Source organism: Tinamus guttatus, unplaced genomic scaffold (genome assembly GCF_059628265.1).
Source record: "Tinamus guttatus ecotype Peru unplaced genomic scaffold, ASM5962826v1 Tinamus_guttatus_pri_ptg000287l, whole genome shotgun sequence".
In the NCBI taxonomy this organism is placed as follows: Eukaryota; Metazoa; Chordata; class Aves; order Tinamiformes; family Tinamidae; genus Tinamus; species Tinamus guttatus.
In genome coordinates, this window is record NW_028288821.1 from 7,788,542 (window position 1) to 7,805,553 (window position 17,012).

Sequence of the window (17,012 nt, forward strand, 5' to 3'; positions counted from 1 at the left end):
CTTGTCACCCTCCCATGGAAATCACAGTGACATGGAGGAGGCTAAAGTGCATGATTGTACCAGGTCTCTATTAGTATATTATAAAAGGTTTTTCAGTTTTATTTTTAATCTTGGGTATTTTTACCTAATCCCTTTAATTTAGGAATTTGACATATCTAGAGCACTAACTTGCACAGCATGAATTATTCTCTTGCTCCTTATGACCATATTTGTCTTGTTTCTTATGGCCAAAGCTGTCCTTGCTGATTTAAACATTACTGCAATTGCTGATTTCAACACAACCCAACTAACAAAGTTCCAAAATCAAAGATTCTAGACATTAAATGTTAAGGTTTCTTCCTATATGCTCATAATGACAGAGAAAAAGAAAGTGAAATAAAGTTCAAACAACAAGTATTGTTTAATTCAAAAAGCTTCTTAAAGTCCTTTAGCGTAAAGCTACTGGGATGAATTGTTCCTGTTGGTATCAGTGACAAATATCCACTAACTTCAGGGGAAGCAGAGTATGAACATGCTGCAACATTTAGGAAGTTTCACCTCCTGCCATGATCTCAGAAGCAAATATCTGAAAGGGACAGGGAAAACCTCCCAAATGACTGCAGCATTTTTGATAGACTCCGCAGTCCCACAGCTCCCTGCAGGCCTGCAGAGAAAGCCTCCAGCGTAAACACAAAATGTCAGATTACGAGCACTGCTCTTCAGCCTTAAAGTTATGAGCAGAGGTAATAAGGAGACCTTTCACCCTGCTGTAACTCACGGCCCCAAGCCCAGCCACGCTGCAGCACAACGGAGGAGTCAGGGCTGAGCGCTCTGTTCAACCTGACAGGATACCATAAAAAAATCTAACTAACAACCATCTTGATATCATTAAAATACAAAGATAGAAACAATCCTGGAAGAGATACCAAATCAAACATTACCCTCTGGAGGGCATTGCTAGAGGTTAAATACCAGTCTAAATCAAATAAGGCACTTTATCCCCTCAAGCTCTATAAATCCCAGGCTGATCTGTAACTATTGAATGGACTTTTTGTCAGATCTTGTTACTGAAACAACTTCTGACTAGACACAAAACCTGAGGGTAGATGTATTGTCCAAGTGCTCTGCTCTTTCCTAGATCAGAGCATCTCAAGATACATCCTGTCATAATTTACCAATTTAGCAATACCTCCATTCCATATATCCATGTTTTGTTATGTATCTAAACATAGGGAATTGGGAAGATGCAGGATGGAAATCGGCCTGCTATTAAAACTCTCTATGTTTGTTAAAAGATTAAATTTATACCATACTGCATGCAGGAGCGAAGAGAGTCCTGTAAATGCTCATTTAAGGAAATACAGTCACTCACTAATCCTGTTTGTTACCTTTGTCTCAAATAGTGATCTTCAGCATTTTACACTGAACATATTTGTTAAAAATCATAAGACATTTCTCTTATAAAAATGAATACTTTGCTGCACCATTTCAGACCATCATATTTTTCTTCTGCCCTGTGTTAACCGGCAATTGCACATGGACAGAATTTTAACACTTTAGGGATTGAAACACGTCATGGATGAGCATAGGAAGGGATAGAAAGCGAAAGCCATCCAGTTTGAAAACACAAATTGCTTTCAAACTGACAAGATTAAAACCAGGCACCTCATGCCCCATATCCCAGTGCTGCGAAATCCTCTGGTAGAAGGACACTCTAATATGAATAGTGCATCCAGAAATGCTTCCTTTTTGCCCTCTCGAGGTGCTGAGGCCTTACTTGCTGGTGAGCACCTTGGCACGGTGGCACCACGGCGCATTGCTCAGCCTGCCCAGGGTGGTTAATGGTATCTCTTAATGAGAGCTGACATGTGACTTCTAAATCTTTCATGGAGCTTGCTATACACTTTGCCTTTCTGGGCATTTTAGCATGGAATAGTGTCACAGAGTGACAAAAATCCTGTCTGTGGATTAGCGAAACAATATATATATTTATATATATTTAAAGCTATCATATTGCTGTCATAACACCCCTCACATACACTGTAAATACACCTGCACAAAGAAGATGTGTTACCAACTGACACTGCAAGTTCTCTGCTCTTTGTAGAGCTTGCAACCACTGTTTGGCAGCAGCCACTGTCTCTAGGAAAAGCATATTTATATGTTTCATAAATGTAGCTCCAACAAATTAAATGCTATACTAACAGGATCATAATTTAATGGAGGTGCCAAGTGCTAATGCAATAATACATGCATATTGGATTAAAGATTGCAAGCTATAACAAGTCACTGTAGTTCATTTATAGCAGTGCCTGTGACTTGCAATGCGGAGAAAGGGTGGAAGCAAGAACAACCCAACAGAGGGGCACAGCCAAGAGGGCTCAAGTCCTGCTAAAACCTACCTCATTTGAGACAGCAGCAAGGTATCCTCCCTGTCATCACCTGCATCTTTCCTAAGCTGGATGGATATGAGCAAGAGACTCAACTTACCTTGCATGCAGGCTATCCCCTCACCTTCTCTTGCCTCTAGAAACATCCATTTTTTCCCCTGTCTTCTATGATTTATTTCTCCTCTCAGGACGGTTCTTCTGAGCCTCCTGCTCTCTGGTCCTCAGCAGGCTGCAGACAGGTGCTGCTTAGTCCGACGGGCACACAAGGCACTTGGGGAATAGCTATGCTGGTGGCATAAAGCTACAGGTGTCCAGCCCGTGCCTGCAGTGCAGGTGCGCAGAGCCACATCTCAGAGTCCACCAGGATTAACAGCGGTGCCCGCACACGGCAGCTTAACGCTGAAACTTAGAACTACTTTGAGGAAGAAGAACAAAGGCAGTTATTCTCCCTTTGTATTTTAAGTGACCGCAGTTACCGTTAAAGTGGAAATATCCAAGTTTGAAAACCCAGTTAAGATATTCAAAGTACTGGCCCTGCTCCTATCACTGGGATATTCTTGTTTTCCATTCTCCTTTTTCCAGTCGCAAGGAGGTTTGCCTCTTCTCTTCCCATATTGATGCTTATATTGCAGGATACATGACTCATGCAAGCAAATTATGGTGAATAATTGTTAATCACCGCGGGTCTTATCAAAATGAATGCATGAGTCACATCTTTCTTTTTGAATTTCTTGTGGCTATAGGGGCTGGACATATTGCCACTGTATGAGGCTCAACCCTACCACAGTGAGCAAGGCACAAACGTCCTTCCTTGCAGACTTACATCCTGCTCTGTCAAAGCTGATCCCTGGAAAAGGTATGCTGAAGAGTTACAAAAGGAAAAATAAAACAGCTCCTAATTCTTAAATACAAGGCACCATTTCCAAAAGCTGCTTCCCGGGCTGCGTGAAACGCTTTCCCTCAATTGTGGTTCTGAGCTGCCTAGTTACACTCACAGTAAAACAACCTCCAGTGATCTGCACAAGAGATATACATTTTATGCAAATCAAAGCAGGTTTTCTGCCCTCCCTGGCACTACTCTAACCGAGATGCTCTGCTGAACTCAATGTGTTAAGACTTCATTATTGCTACAAAACATACACAATGTTATTTCCTAGTAGGCTATAAAATAATTTCTGATAATTAAACAAATATTTTGATGTCTTCCTTTTAAAGTATTATTTTGCTTTGTCACTAATTCGCACAATACAATGATTTTATATTACTTCCCTAGCTCTGAGCATGAATTAGCTCTGTGCTACTCTCACTGGCTCTAATCAGCCATTTTATCCTCTTTCCAGCTCATAACCCAGGCCTATAGAAGGGATGGCAAGTAAATTCATGGAGATGAACATAATTTCAAACAAATTGCTCAAATAAATTGTGTTGCATGTTTTTAAGATAGTCATTTCCCCAAATGTTCTCTTTAAAGCATAGCATGCTTGGCAGTGGTGCTCTTTAGATGTCAGGTATCATCTAAAATAATGTGTAACAGATTTCTTCTAAAAATATGCCACTTAAAAATTATGCTGCAAATGCTAGCTGCTGTGCTGCAAATATGTCAAAGCAAAATAGCAGAGAGAAATGGGGGAGCAAATCCCATCTGCTAATGGCCATGTTCACATCTCAGAAGGGCTCACGAATCTGATGCTTTATGAAGGATGGCTCTGAGGGCACAATTTAACTAGTACTCTGGAAAAATAATTCTCTGATTAAAAAGAAACAACTGAAAAATTAAGTAGTTTTACATCAAGCATCACTTCGCAGGTGTATTCTGAAAGAGATATCAGCCTAGAGGATAATATATTAGAGAAATTAAGTCAAATAATTAATACGGACAGTTGGCACATGAACATGGCTATATGCCAAATTTGAACAATTGAACAATTTTACATTATTTGTCATTACATGTTACCATGAAGGTACGAGAATACAAGAAACATAGGAGCAGCACAACCTCAGAAATTTATCTTAGCAGAGATCTGTTCCTATGCAACTAAATAGTTTCACACAAGTCACTCTTCCTGCTACCTCCATCGAGGTGGCATTTTGTCAGCTTCTTTTTAAACTGCTATTTAGCCACCGCTCAGCTCTGAGATGATACGATTGTGCTATAAACAAAATACTTAGTTTTCAAATGAGTAAAACACTGTAATTATTTTCAGGAGTATGTAGTTATGTTCTGTTAACACCTGTGTTACCTGATTTTTGCCATTAATCCAATGGAGATGAAACCAAGTCCATGCTCATTTAAGAGGGCTAAGTGAACACATTCTGATGTGCGGACCAGGATGCCAGCACCATTTAAGTCAGCTTCCATATATCACACAGGGGAATTACGTATGGCTCCAGCAAGGCCCCCTTCAGTCTTCTCCAATAAAGACTGCAACTGAAAAATGGGCACTGCCTTCCCCCTCGCAGCGCTGACCACAGCAAGACGTTGAGGGACTCAGTGTTACGCCTGGGGACATCCTAGAGCTGGCATGTGCTGACATTAAGGAAAATACAATGTATGCCAGCGGAGCTCTCTTCAACTAACTTTGTAATGATAGTACAATCTCTTTAGTCTTAAATTACAACTGGCCCATACGAGTTTGGGATGTGCATATGATAAACGCACAGTTTGCCTATAGGAACAGACTAGATGGAGCAATCCTACAGCAAGTCAAATTAATACCTTTTCTTTGCCCTTGACAAGGACTCAAAGTCCTTGTAACACCCCAAGTCCCTGAACGGTTTTCCAATGGCATTGAACACACAGATACCAGGGATCATGGCATCGTGCCTCTGAATCACTGCTTCCCAAACACGGGGGCACCCGTGCTGACCGGCAGGGAGGACGAGCAGGGGACAGGGTTTTTGGCGCTGCTGGTCCGTCACGGCTCAGCGATGGGCACAGGCAGACAGGTCACATACTCACCCCAGGTTCTCCAGGCAAGCTAGGCGACAGATCCCACAGAGAGGTGCAGCTCAGGACGCTGGCCCCGCCGGCCTGCACGCGGCTCCTCTGCGCAGGGAGCAGGACGGGCTCATTCCGAACTCGGGGCAGCTGCCTCGCAGGGCCGGGCTCTACTGGCTAAGCTGAGAGCTGCTCTGTCAGCTCAGCCGGTAGAGAGCACTACCCAGAGCGCGTAACAGGCCACGTCCGCACGCATTCTGCATCGTGCCCTTCTGGGCTATGGGCTCGGTTTTCCCTAAATACCATCTCCTTAAGGAAGAGGGGAAAAAAAGAACATTTTTAAAGTGTCTCCTCTGAAATACTCTATAAATAAAGCCATGTTGGTATAAACAGTTAAGCGCAGAGATGTGAGTGGGCTGAGATTATGCAGGGCACTGAGGCTTCAGGTGGGAGCAGGAGGAGGAAGCAGGGGCGGGCAGCGCAGGGCGGCAGCAGCCCCAGCTCTGCTCTCCTGGCTGACACGAGCAGCGGCCACTGCCCGGAAAACATCCCTCTTCCTATGCCAATGCCGTGGAATCGAGCCTACCTCTGCTACCTCGGATGACAAGTAATTTTATAATAAAACCTTCTTTGATTTATGACATCTCCAGAAATACCAACTAGCCCCTTCCCCCTCCTTCCTCTCCTTTAGGCTTCTGCAGATTTTTCTCCCCCTAAGGAAGCTCCTTCTGTGACCCACATTCTGCTCCCCAGTGGCTCATGCTGCCTGAGCAATAACCCCCTGATAACTGACGTTCAGAGCTGGAGCAAACAAGCCGTCCTTTATCACAGCGGGCTACAACAGACTGCGGAAGGACGGAGGTTTGTGATTTAGATTAAAATAGTGAAACAAGCGTCACCAAATTAGTTCTTCCCTCTTCTCTGGGTAGTTTATCATGGCACACCTGCCTCTGCCCTCAATATCTACTGAACAGGGCTGACTACTTATTAATAGAGATAGCAGTCTTTTTAAAAGGTCCTTCAGCAGAAGCAAAAATAGAAGGATGACCCTGCCCCAACTGCGACCATTTTTAAAACCCTTGCTAGCTTCCTTAGGGCTGTGAGCATTAGTTCGCTGCGATTAATGCAATGAACTTGAAGCAATGCAGTTCATTGAAGCTGCTTTGTACAGAGAGTTTTCTTTTATGGAGACAGTATTAGGCAATACCACTGTATTCTCCTGGATCCCAGGAGAATATTAAACATTTAATATACTGGCAAGTATAACATTACACAAAAGTGTTGCATGAGGGATGAGCAGCAGAGCTAAGAAGCATAAAAAAACTCACACTCTTCTCTGAGCTGCTGCTGAGCACTGCAGAACTCCAATTATTAAATAAACCTGTATTTGAGGTCCTTTCCTTTTATGGGCCTTTTTGCTAATACCGGGGATGAGTAACAGAGTAATTTCCAAACTAGCCAGCTGTAATCAACTCTTATTAATAAAATACAGCAGTAATTTGCAGTAATTGTCCAAAACTGCAGTTTACTGAAAATAGTGTTATTATTGATTTTGGACCAAAGCTGAAGCATTTTTATAACACAGATTAGAAGTTATTGTTCCTTAAGGAACTGGTTTTACTAGAGAATGTCACTATGAAAATTAATCTTGGTCCTTTTCACGATAACAATGTATTTTAAATTAATTTTCTCGGTAGTTCCTGTACCCAAGGTGACAAACAATATTCAGCCTATTCTATCTACAGCTTCTCTTTGCCTAGTTAAATGCTACAGAAATTGCCAGTTTTATAAGGTAAGTTTTGGCAATATTAAAGCACAGTAGTTAACTTTTGCAATATATGAGCCAATTAAATCAACTTAGAGTGCTTCATTAACATACAGGCTGCTAAAGATACTGGGGGAAACCATAGCTCACTAGATAGCAATGAAAGTTTTGCTATTGGCATCGGGGAGGTTGGGATTTTAAATAACATCTGCTTGAAAAGCCCAGCACACTCAAACCCAGTGTTCCTGCACAGATGTGTACAGAAATCTGACCAGTGTGGTCCAAAAGGTGATAGAACGTTCCAGGCAGGATTTACCAAAAGCTCTTTCCTTCAGCTTAATTTCCACTCTAGCACAGCATTCATGTCACAGCTGTGAACAACATATCTCCCATTTCAGCTGCAATCTCTAGCTCCACATTTATTGTTTTTACTATTATTTTACCATCAGCAGTTGACTGCCCATCCCTGTCCAGCAATTATATCCTTACTAAGATCACTGCTCTACCCTTTCTCTCTTGAACCCAAGCTGCACCAAGATTAAGCAGCCTCCTTGACCCATCCTCAAGGGAGGAAAGGAGAAGGAGCCTTCTCCCTGCCCTAGGTGGCCCTGCTTGTGCAGGGTGGTTGGACTAGGTGATCTCCAAAGGTCCCTCCCAACCTCAATCGCTCTATGATTCTTGCCATCAGGTCTGTGTTGCTGCACCTTGAGGAAGGCCCCTCCAAACTGCTCAAGGGTTCCCTGGGTTCCCGTCCACTCACACACACTGATTCCCTTTGCACGATTCCTGCCAATATTGGAGTTTCTATCTGTTAGTTAAATAAGGTTTCCAAGCTTGACCAAAGCTGTTGATGCAAAGACAACTTTCTTTCAGAGAGCTACCGGGCAAGCAAATGGCTTTTTTTTTTCCCCCACCACAATTATTCAAATGGTTTGAATCTGCATTTTTTTTTCCTTGACAAGTAAAATAACAGCCTTGCCGATTACTCTTTGCTAAGGTACCCGATTGTGGTGACATTGAGGCTGACCTTGGAGTCACCTCCCCCGCTGCCGCACTCTCCTTTGTCGTACCACCATTTGTTTTTCAATTTGTCCAAGAGGCCTTGCTCATTCAGTTTTAATACTGCCAGGTTAACAGCATTTCTTGAAACGATAAAACATAACTTGTAAGAAAAATGCACAAATGCTTAGGAAATCGTAACGTATAAAAAAAGGAGCACAAGAGGACAAATTGGCTAAAATTTCACAGAACGTGGAGCTATAAAAATGTCTGTACAGCAAATACAGGGTTAAATATTGGAAGGTGGCATGGAGGATAACATCTGCTCAAAACTGAAGTGTGCGGGATGGGGAAATCGTCTTTGAGAAAAAAAGTAACAAGAACACCACATCATGCAGTTAACATTCGTCACATATGGCAGGTTAACTCGGCTTTTACCATTTAGATTGAAAAAGCCATTGAACTGTAAAATTAAAACAGCAACAAACAATCAGAAAGGACAACACTAAGAGAACACTAAAAAAATGGATGCATTAAATAAATGAAACCATAATTTACCGTCTTATTTAACTCCATGGAATATTGAAGATTTTAAACTTTAAAAGTTACCTCAAAATCCACAAGAAAGAAAATGACAACACAATACATCAGGGTAGGTGGAATACTATAACAACATGGATATTGTTATATTATTCCACCCACCTTAATGCCGAGCCTTTTGGCGTCGCGACGCCGTAGCCCTTGGAGTCGAGGTTGCCGCCCACTTTCATGGTGTCGCAAGGCTTCCGCTGCTCGATGTACTCGTTCATGGTGGACTCCAGCAGGAAGGCAAACTTCCCCTTGGACTTGCGCACCCGCGCCACCCCGTCCGCTGTGGTCTTGGTGAACACGGAGGGCTCCGCTGACTTCATGTACGACCACATCTTCTCGTAGACGGCTATTTTGGATCTCTGAGGTAGAGGAAAGAGAGGAAGTGAAAAGCAGTTCCTGAGGGTGACCGACACTTGGCTGGCTTCAAGCTATGCACACCCTAGAGCTGATTGAGGCTAACAACGGGGAGAGTAGTTAAGTGCGAGACACATGCACGCTGCCCTGAGCAATTACAGACCCCCAAAAAAGTAGTTAGGAAGAGAGGAGCCACATCTGAGGCATTTACTCCACTAATTGCCATTTAATAGGCAATCAGAACGAGAAATGGTGCGCGCCCAGCTCGTTCCCAGGGTTTCCTGTTATTCTCCATGAGCACGCTGCTCCAATGCCAAGCGCTGCAGTGCCATCCGTAAGCGCGCTCGCCAGCGCCAAGCCGCAGGATGCTAAACTCATCTCTCACGGCCTACGTGGGCAAAGAGGGCTCTCCTGTTCACACATCCTCAGTATTGGTTTTTGTTCCCTTGCAGACTGTTAGCAAACAAACACAGACATTTGCTTATTAAAAGTTCCCAGCAAGGCAGAAGTCTGCTTTCCACTGTGGTGATGAAAGGTTTACGATACGAGAACAGCTCCAGTGGCCTCTGACAGTGAAGCTCATAGGAGGGCTATAAATACTAATTACAAAAGCCTTTACTAATCAGTGATCCAACTTCCTCTGGTCAGAATTTCACATTTGCCTAAAAGATAACAAACACACTAATATTAGCACTGAGCTGAAAATTTTGGTGGTTAACTGCATTATTGCAATGTATATATTTTTTTCAGCTTGCTTGGTTTTGAGACTGAACAAATCAGAACGTCCTCTAGTTCAACACACATATTTTTAACTCTTTAAATGTCAAGAAATGTGTTACTTCACCTTCCTTCCTCTGCCCCTCCAGTAAGATCTAAGTCATCCACAAACCTTAAAACAACATGAAGAATCTCAAGCACTCATATACTGCACTATCACGTAAAACTCCTTGCTTGGTTGACAGAAGGCAGTGAGGTTTACTATATTAACTGTAGAAATCTGAAGGATTTATACAAGACTTGCAGTCTACGCTGTGGTTATCTTGAATTTACCCCTCCAGCTCATTGCCAGTTTCCTGCCCGTAGCCTCTCTTTACAGAACGGGAACAAGGGATGAAGGAGCTAAATCTGGCCCAAACTTAACAAGCTTGTGGGCTGTTAATGTCCATGAGCCAGAAGGTCCAGATATGTTTCCTCTTCATTCAGGCCAATTTAACAGAGAGTAAATCCTGCCTTTGCCATTCCTCATATTAAAGGACTCAGCTGACATAGCTATGACTGATAGAGAGGAGCACAGAGAACAAGATTTTATTTTAATTATCCTTCCCAGTGAGTTGAAAAACAGCTGAAAATGCAACCCAATTAAAGCCATCACAGTCGACAAGTGGAAATCAGAGAGACACCAATAATGCAGCTTCATTAAGACTGAGCTGGCTAGGCAGGAGACTGAAAAACAAGCAAGAAGGATTTAAATGGGGTACCCATCTTGGATAAAAACAGGATACATGGATTCTAGTTTTGAGTGTGAGGAATGAAGCAGCAGTTGTCCTTGCAGGCACTGAGCAGAGCACAGAGTGACCCGGGACCCAACCCGCCTGCGCTTCCGATAAAACCCGCTCCCACGGGAACGTGGCAGGGACAGGCTGCTGGCCAACAGGAAGACTGCACAAGCAATGGTGATTCGGATGTGTCCTAGTTTCAAGGCACTTGTCCTTACAACCTTAATCTTCTTTTAATATAAATAGCACAAACACACCTGCACATTTGCATTTACAGATGGGCACTTAAGGGACAAAAAGAAGGTAAAAATATAGCTTTATTGTTTCTCTTTTATCTCTTAGAGAGCTGAAGTGGTTTTCCTTGACAGATTTTGCATACACTTAAGTTTGCTTTTGCTCATTTCCATCTGCTGAGTGTACCTTTAATTACACAGATAAACCATAATTTCTCTTCTTTTTCATCTAACTCGCTCTGGAATATCTATCTTTAATAAGTTCTTTCATACTCTTTCCAGCTGGCCTCACTACCTAAAAGCAATTGCCAATACATCTGTGCATTTTTAATAATAATAGTTATCTGGTGAGTGCCAACAGCACACTCGGAGCTGTAAATGGTCCAAACAAAGCATTCTGCCTATTCCAGGAGCAAAAGGTAACTATCACCATGCCTCAAAATACAAATTTCCAAATGCTTTATAATAAAGGACCATAGACCTCTTTTAAACATTAACAAACAGCCCTGAGGTTGGTAGCTTGCTCCCTTCAATTAACTCTTCTGTATGGTACTTAATACAAATCAGTACATTCCTATAGAATCATTAGTCACATATTCTTCTATCAGGTATGTTTTTTGTAAGGCCTTGTTACTATCAAATCAACTACAGGAGTATAGCAGCCTGGTTGAGGTTGGTAAAGACGCAAGCTAGAAATGAACATATTGTTGTATATATAGGACTGAACATGTAATGCCTGGAAAAGGTTTTTTAAAAAAAAAGGAGCAGAAAAATGCAGAAATGCATCTGACAGTGACTGGTTTAGGGAAGGACAGGGTTTTGGGGGAGTATCCTGGCTGAGGACTGCCGAATTTCCCAGCAGCTGGACAGCTGAGGGCTGTGCTGCTCCTTGCCCTCACACCGCTCTTCACACTCAGTCCTGGCCTGATGATGGGGCCAAAATAATTATCTGAGATGAGCCTTCTTAGAGGAGGAGGTGACACCACCAAAGCATACGCGAAAAATAAGCAAACAAAAACACCCCAAAGCTCAGAGGTTTGGTTAGGCAGCTTCTAGGTTAGGAGCGTATCTTATACCTGCTCAGCTAAGTGAAACGTGTGGCTGACGAAAACTGGTTGAATACATAACTAGATGAAATGAAAGCTGGTATTTTTCAATAAATGCTTCTCGTTTTCTAGTTGCCTTTAAAACTGGAATTCCCAGAAGACTGTCAGCAAGCTAAAATTTGTAACTACAAACCTGTGAACTCCGTACTGCAAGGCTTTAACCCGTTCCTGCTCCTGCAGGCATCCACCGGTGCCTGGCGGTTCCTGGCAGGGCTGTGGTGCCGCCTCCGGACGAGCCCTGCCCCTGCGGGCACAGCTGGGCAAAGCAGGATTTACACTGAAACAAGCAGCCCCAGCACTGACAGATCCGCACGGCTGCTGGAGTTCGGGAGCAGTAGAACATTCTCCCTCTCATTAAAGTGTTACTTTTAAAGAGATCTTACGAAAAAAGCTTAAAAGCAAAAATATAAACCAATTCAAAGCCCATAACTGCAATAACTCCCTCTGTACCTCCCATTTCGTTTCTTTGATATTACTCTCAAGAAGTCCGTCACACACATTTCCTTGGGATTTCAAGGGGATATTATTATCATTTTTTCTTAAAAGCAACATTTTCAGTGTTTCATCTAGGCCTTGGGACACATTAAAGTCTCTTTTCATTATCAGAGGCTTGCTGTAGATATAAATAGACCTGACCTTAGCTTAGTCAATACACTGTTTTTCCTTCTTTATTTGGAGATGTTTATGCATAAATATGAACAACACACATTTGTGTCACCTCAGCCATAAGCTGCACTTTTCCCTGGGGTGGTATCGACACCCTCAGCACCGACAGACACAGCAGCTCTAGTTTCCTACCTGGCACGATATAGATCAATATCTAAATACACATTTCTCATGAGTGGCAATGACTTTTAATTTGGAAGAAAATGCCAGTTCAATCAGGCCACAAATTTTAACCTCCTTTTTCATTCTAAATCTCCTTGTTCGTGCGTTTGGCTCCAGAATTTAAGTGGAAACCACAACAAAAACAAGAACAGGAAGAAACACCCAATAGTATACCATAACATCAGAACATAAAGCTTGATCCAGGCTTGATTTAAGTGTTACAAACATCAGAAAATAGGCAGATTTACCTGTCAATTACAGTTATTCCTTCAATCCACTCATGAACAAAAGAGCTGAATCCAGCACTAGCAAACCTGGCTTCACTGAATGAGGCCAGGTGCCTTGGTTTCACATTTGAACCTTTCAAACTGCCCACAGACACGCTGCAGAACCCAGCACATCTTGGATGATTTTCCAGTGCTGGTTAAATCTACCTCTAAAACATCTTAACTGAGTTACTTTCCCCAAAGTAGGTATGTATCTCAGACTTCTGCTTAGGTGACACTGTGGCATTTCCTTCCAATACTGAATGCAAAACTATTGCATTTGAAAGAAATAGTATTTTTCCTCTCAGTGATGCCCATTGCCCATTATGGAACATTCTGTCCTCTCTGCCGTCTTCTCTGCTCTCTGCAGGTCCTCTCCAAAACCCTCTCCTGCATCCCATTTGAATATTCTATTAAGGTGATCAAAATGGTCTTTGGTTTCTTATGACAGGCACAGAAAATTGTTTTCCACCAGCAAGGTTCAAAACCTTTCACAGAGCTGATTATTGTCAGCACTCCAATTGTGAGCCAAAGTCAGCCAAACCAACGCTACTTTTAAAACACATCTTACATTCTTCTTTTTTTACTTTTTATATTTAAAATTTTAGATTATGTTCTTGAAGTTTTTTTTAACCTGTATCTTCAAAATTAAGAACAAACCTAAATAGAGAGAGAGGAGAGAAGGGGAAAAGATTCCCATAGTAATCCAGGAGCTGGTCTATAAGGAGAAACAGGAACACACTTCATAATGGTTATATCCCTGTAAGAAATGCAAATAATCCACAGGCAGGGCAGAGGACTCAGAAGAAAGCCAGTTACTTGCCCTTGGGCTCAGGGCTGCTTCTAGGCTAGTTAATCTCCAATATTCTTTGGAATCTCTCAGCGTGCATTGGCATGCAGGAAACGCAGTGTGCAAGGGCAGCAAGCTGAGCGAGGCAACCCCAGAGCACCCACAGCAGCAGAGGTAACTCACTCTCCTACCATACCACCCCTCTGACCACTTTATAGCTCTTTAACAAGGAGAATTTATAGTCCTAAATTGCACAGATGTTACTGATACAAAACACAAAGGTCCATAGTAAGAATAGTGCAGGTATTTAATCTGAATAATACATGCTGCCATTATATAGATGCACGCCTCACTGACATGAACTTAGGTAGTTAAACGTGAACCTTAGCTTCATTATCATCATTCATTGCTTTTCCTCCATGTGTGCAATTAGCTCTGCTGCAGCTGCTAATGAATCCACCAGTTTATGAACCACTAGGGAGCAAGTTACTAGACAGGAGTGAAAAAATACCATACATCTGTCCTGGTCCATCCTTGTCTCCTGGCCTTGGGATCACTTTGAGATCTGTAGTTTTTGCTTTCCCAGGTCTCTGGATGAGGGTTTAATGCAGCCGTTGCCACCTCTGGGAGGGCCAGGGTGGTGAGCAGAGCCCCCAGGGCCACACACAGCTCTGCTGCACGTGGAGCTGGGCACCACAGCACCACTTAATGCTAAAAATATGACCACTGCTGTTAACAGGGGGGCTCTGCCTACAATTCCCTATCTGTTCTACTAACAAGAATAAGGTCTCCCCGAAAGCCAGTGGGCACTATCACTGTGCTCTCCCAGCCAAGGGCATGAAACAGAGCTGTCATTTACTGAAGGTCACAGGGCAAAGTCTAGCAGATCAATGCCACAGCTTTTAACCACAGATAACCGGTGATGCCAGCAATTTGCTTACCTATATTGACAGAAAAATCAATCCCATCACTACATGAACCTCTTGTTTTTATTATATTCCTGGCAGATGAAAACAGGTCAGATGTCACGAGTACGCACAGGGCAGTTTTTTTCTGAGGTTAATCCTACGATCTACCAAACCATAGGCAGACTTTATGAATTTGTGGGATTCTGCAGATAGCCAAGGCCCAAGCATATTTAAACGAACTATTCTGCACATTCATAGGATACAATATTTCATAAAGGACTCATAAGTGTAAAGGTGGACTGGGGAACATTAATATTTCACAGTCAAGTTCGCGATTGGAGGCACCATCATGTTGACTTGATGTTTCAGTTCATGAAGTTCTAACTTCTGCTTTAGAGGCAGTAGCTTTCTCCCAGTACAGGAAAACCAAGCACAGGAGCCAAAATCAGGCCCACAAAACACAGCGATGGCGGCTTCTTTCTAGGACAGGCCTCTTTTCGGGACTGGGATATTCCCTGCATGGGGCTGTGCAGCTGCCCTGACGGCAGCGCCCTGAGCCCTGGGGCGTTTCTGCGCCCGGGCAGCAGCACCAGCCGCACAGCAGCCCGGGAAGGAGCTTGCAAAAAGTCCTCCAGGCAGCAGCAACACCTCAGCTTTTCTACACCTGACATACATAGTCAGGCCTGAGTTATTTGAGAGACCTTATCTTACAGGAGTTTTCTTTTGAGTGTATTTTCCTATAGATTGCAGGCATTTTGAAAAGGTGAGTTTTGGTGGCGGGCAGAAAATGTGCTGTAACTGCTTTAACAGGCATCTTTTCTCAGTTCATATAAACAGAGAAGCAAATACTCACTGTGGCAGTAACTAGACTCACTGGCACGTCAGTAACACTTGGAGTAACAGAATGTAAACGAAGATTTTTAAAATATCCTTCCCTGGCACAACACTGAGCTCCATGCTATATTCCTATAGGCTGTACTGCACTCCTCACTTTTTGCGGCCGTCCATTCCTGCACATTGCGATATCAATCAGAAAATTAAACTGAAATACTTTGCCAGGGGACAAGCTGTCTTTGCAAGTTCTTTCAGCACTCCCTGTGTGCTTCCCACGCTGGGTTTGGCCTGGACTAAGCCAAGGCAGAAGAGCATTTCCAGCGCGGGAGCCTAATGCTGCTCAGCCTGATGAGCTCCAGCCCCAACGGTCCATGGTGGAGAAATCTAAGGGGACTGACTGCAAGAGAGAATGTTTCACAGAGCTTCCAAACCTTCATGCATTTCCAATTATGCAAAAGCCACAGTAGCAGCCCTGTGAGTAATTTATCAGCACCTAATGCATTTTAAACGAATCCCTAACAAGCACCTATTAATGTGGCACAACAGCATTACATAAAGCAGGAGAGCTTTGAAAACGTGGGGTCCTCACTGCCGTGAGCAGTGTCATTAGCACCATCACAGCGCTGCTCTCCAAGCAGCGGAGCATTCAAACGGCCAGCGACTCTCCCCGCGGTGCCGGCGCGGCCGCCGGCCGAGCTCGCCATCGGCCACTGCGCTGCCCCGCACGCTGCGCTGCCCTGCACACACTGCGCTGTCCCGCACACACTGCGCTGTCCCGCACGCTGCGCTGCCCCCGTGCTGGGCACCGTGCTCTCATTGAGACGTGCGCGTCCTGGGCAGCCCAAATGCCACACGCAAGTAGAGTTGGTAGGCACTGCATAACACGAGCTGCATATGCCTGTGACATGCAATTATTACTTAATGTCTTGTAATAATAGTCAGTATTACACTACTTATGCTATAATATATAAAATTATAGCACATATATATTAGAATACACATTGCATTTACACATTTATATGATACTTATACATTTTAAAATATACAGAACATCTATATAATTTACCAATGCTATTTAATATATAAAATATATATTTTTTTGCAATTAGGATAAGGAGTGATTTATTCAAACATTTGTTATAAAATGTTGAGAAAAGCTGCTTTGAATCCTGGCTCGTCTGCTGACACTAATAAAATGGTTCAACCACCTTATCCCCAGACTCCATTTAAAAATATCCCCCTATGTAAAAATATCCTTCCCAGCAAGTGGATGACAGATGAGCTGCTAATTTTAGTTCCTATGAGAATACGTTTTCCTTTATAATACATAGGCTTAAGGACATTATATGATTTAATGTAAAACCATTTCTTTTGTAATTATGTCACATTCGATTTCCCACTCTCTTTAAAACTGCCTGTTAGCCACGTAGTAGCAGGGAGGCTCAGTAGACTGCGAGAGAAAGGGAGAGAAAAAAAAAAATAAAGCAAGTCCTGTCTGGGTATCATTCATGCAGTGAGAGGTTGTGATCTCTCTG

At 43.0% G+C, this 17,012-nt stretch overlaps 1 protein-coding gene across 4 annotated transcripts in view; it reads right to left on the bottom strand.

Annotated features, from left to right (window-relative positions):
• The window catches only part of GRIA3 (glutamate ionotropic receptor AMPA type subunit 3), a 139,925-nt gene that overhangs the window by 11,846 nt on the left and 111,067 nt on the right, over window positions 1–17,012 (bottom strand). For 3 of the 4 annotated variants that reach the window (XR_015913545.1, XM_088527569.1, XM_088527571.1), the window contains exons 13-14: window positions 8,774–9,021; window positions 8,100–8,214 (exon numbers count right to left, since the gene is read on the bottom strand). Coding sequence is in view for 3 of the 4 variants with exons in the window: in XM_088527569.1 (XP_088383695.1) it covers window positions 8,100–8,214; window positions 8,774–9,021 (363 nt within the window). In the remaining variant the exon portion in view is untranslated. The remainder of the gene's footprint in view (window positions 1–8,099; window positions 8,215–8,773; window positions 9,022–17,012) is intronic. The other variant, XM_088527570.1, reaches the window with a different exon arrangement.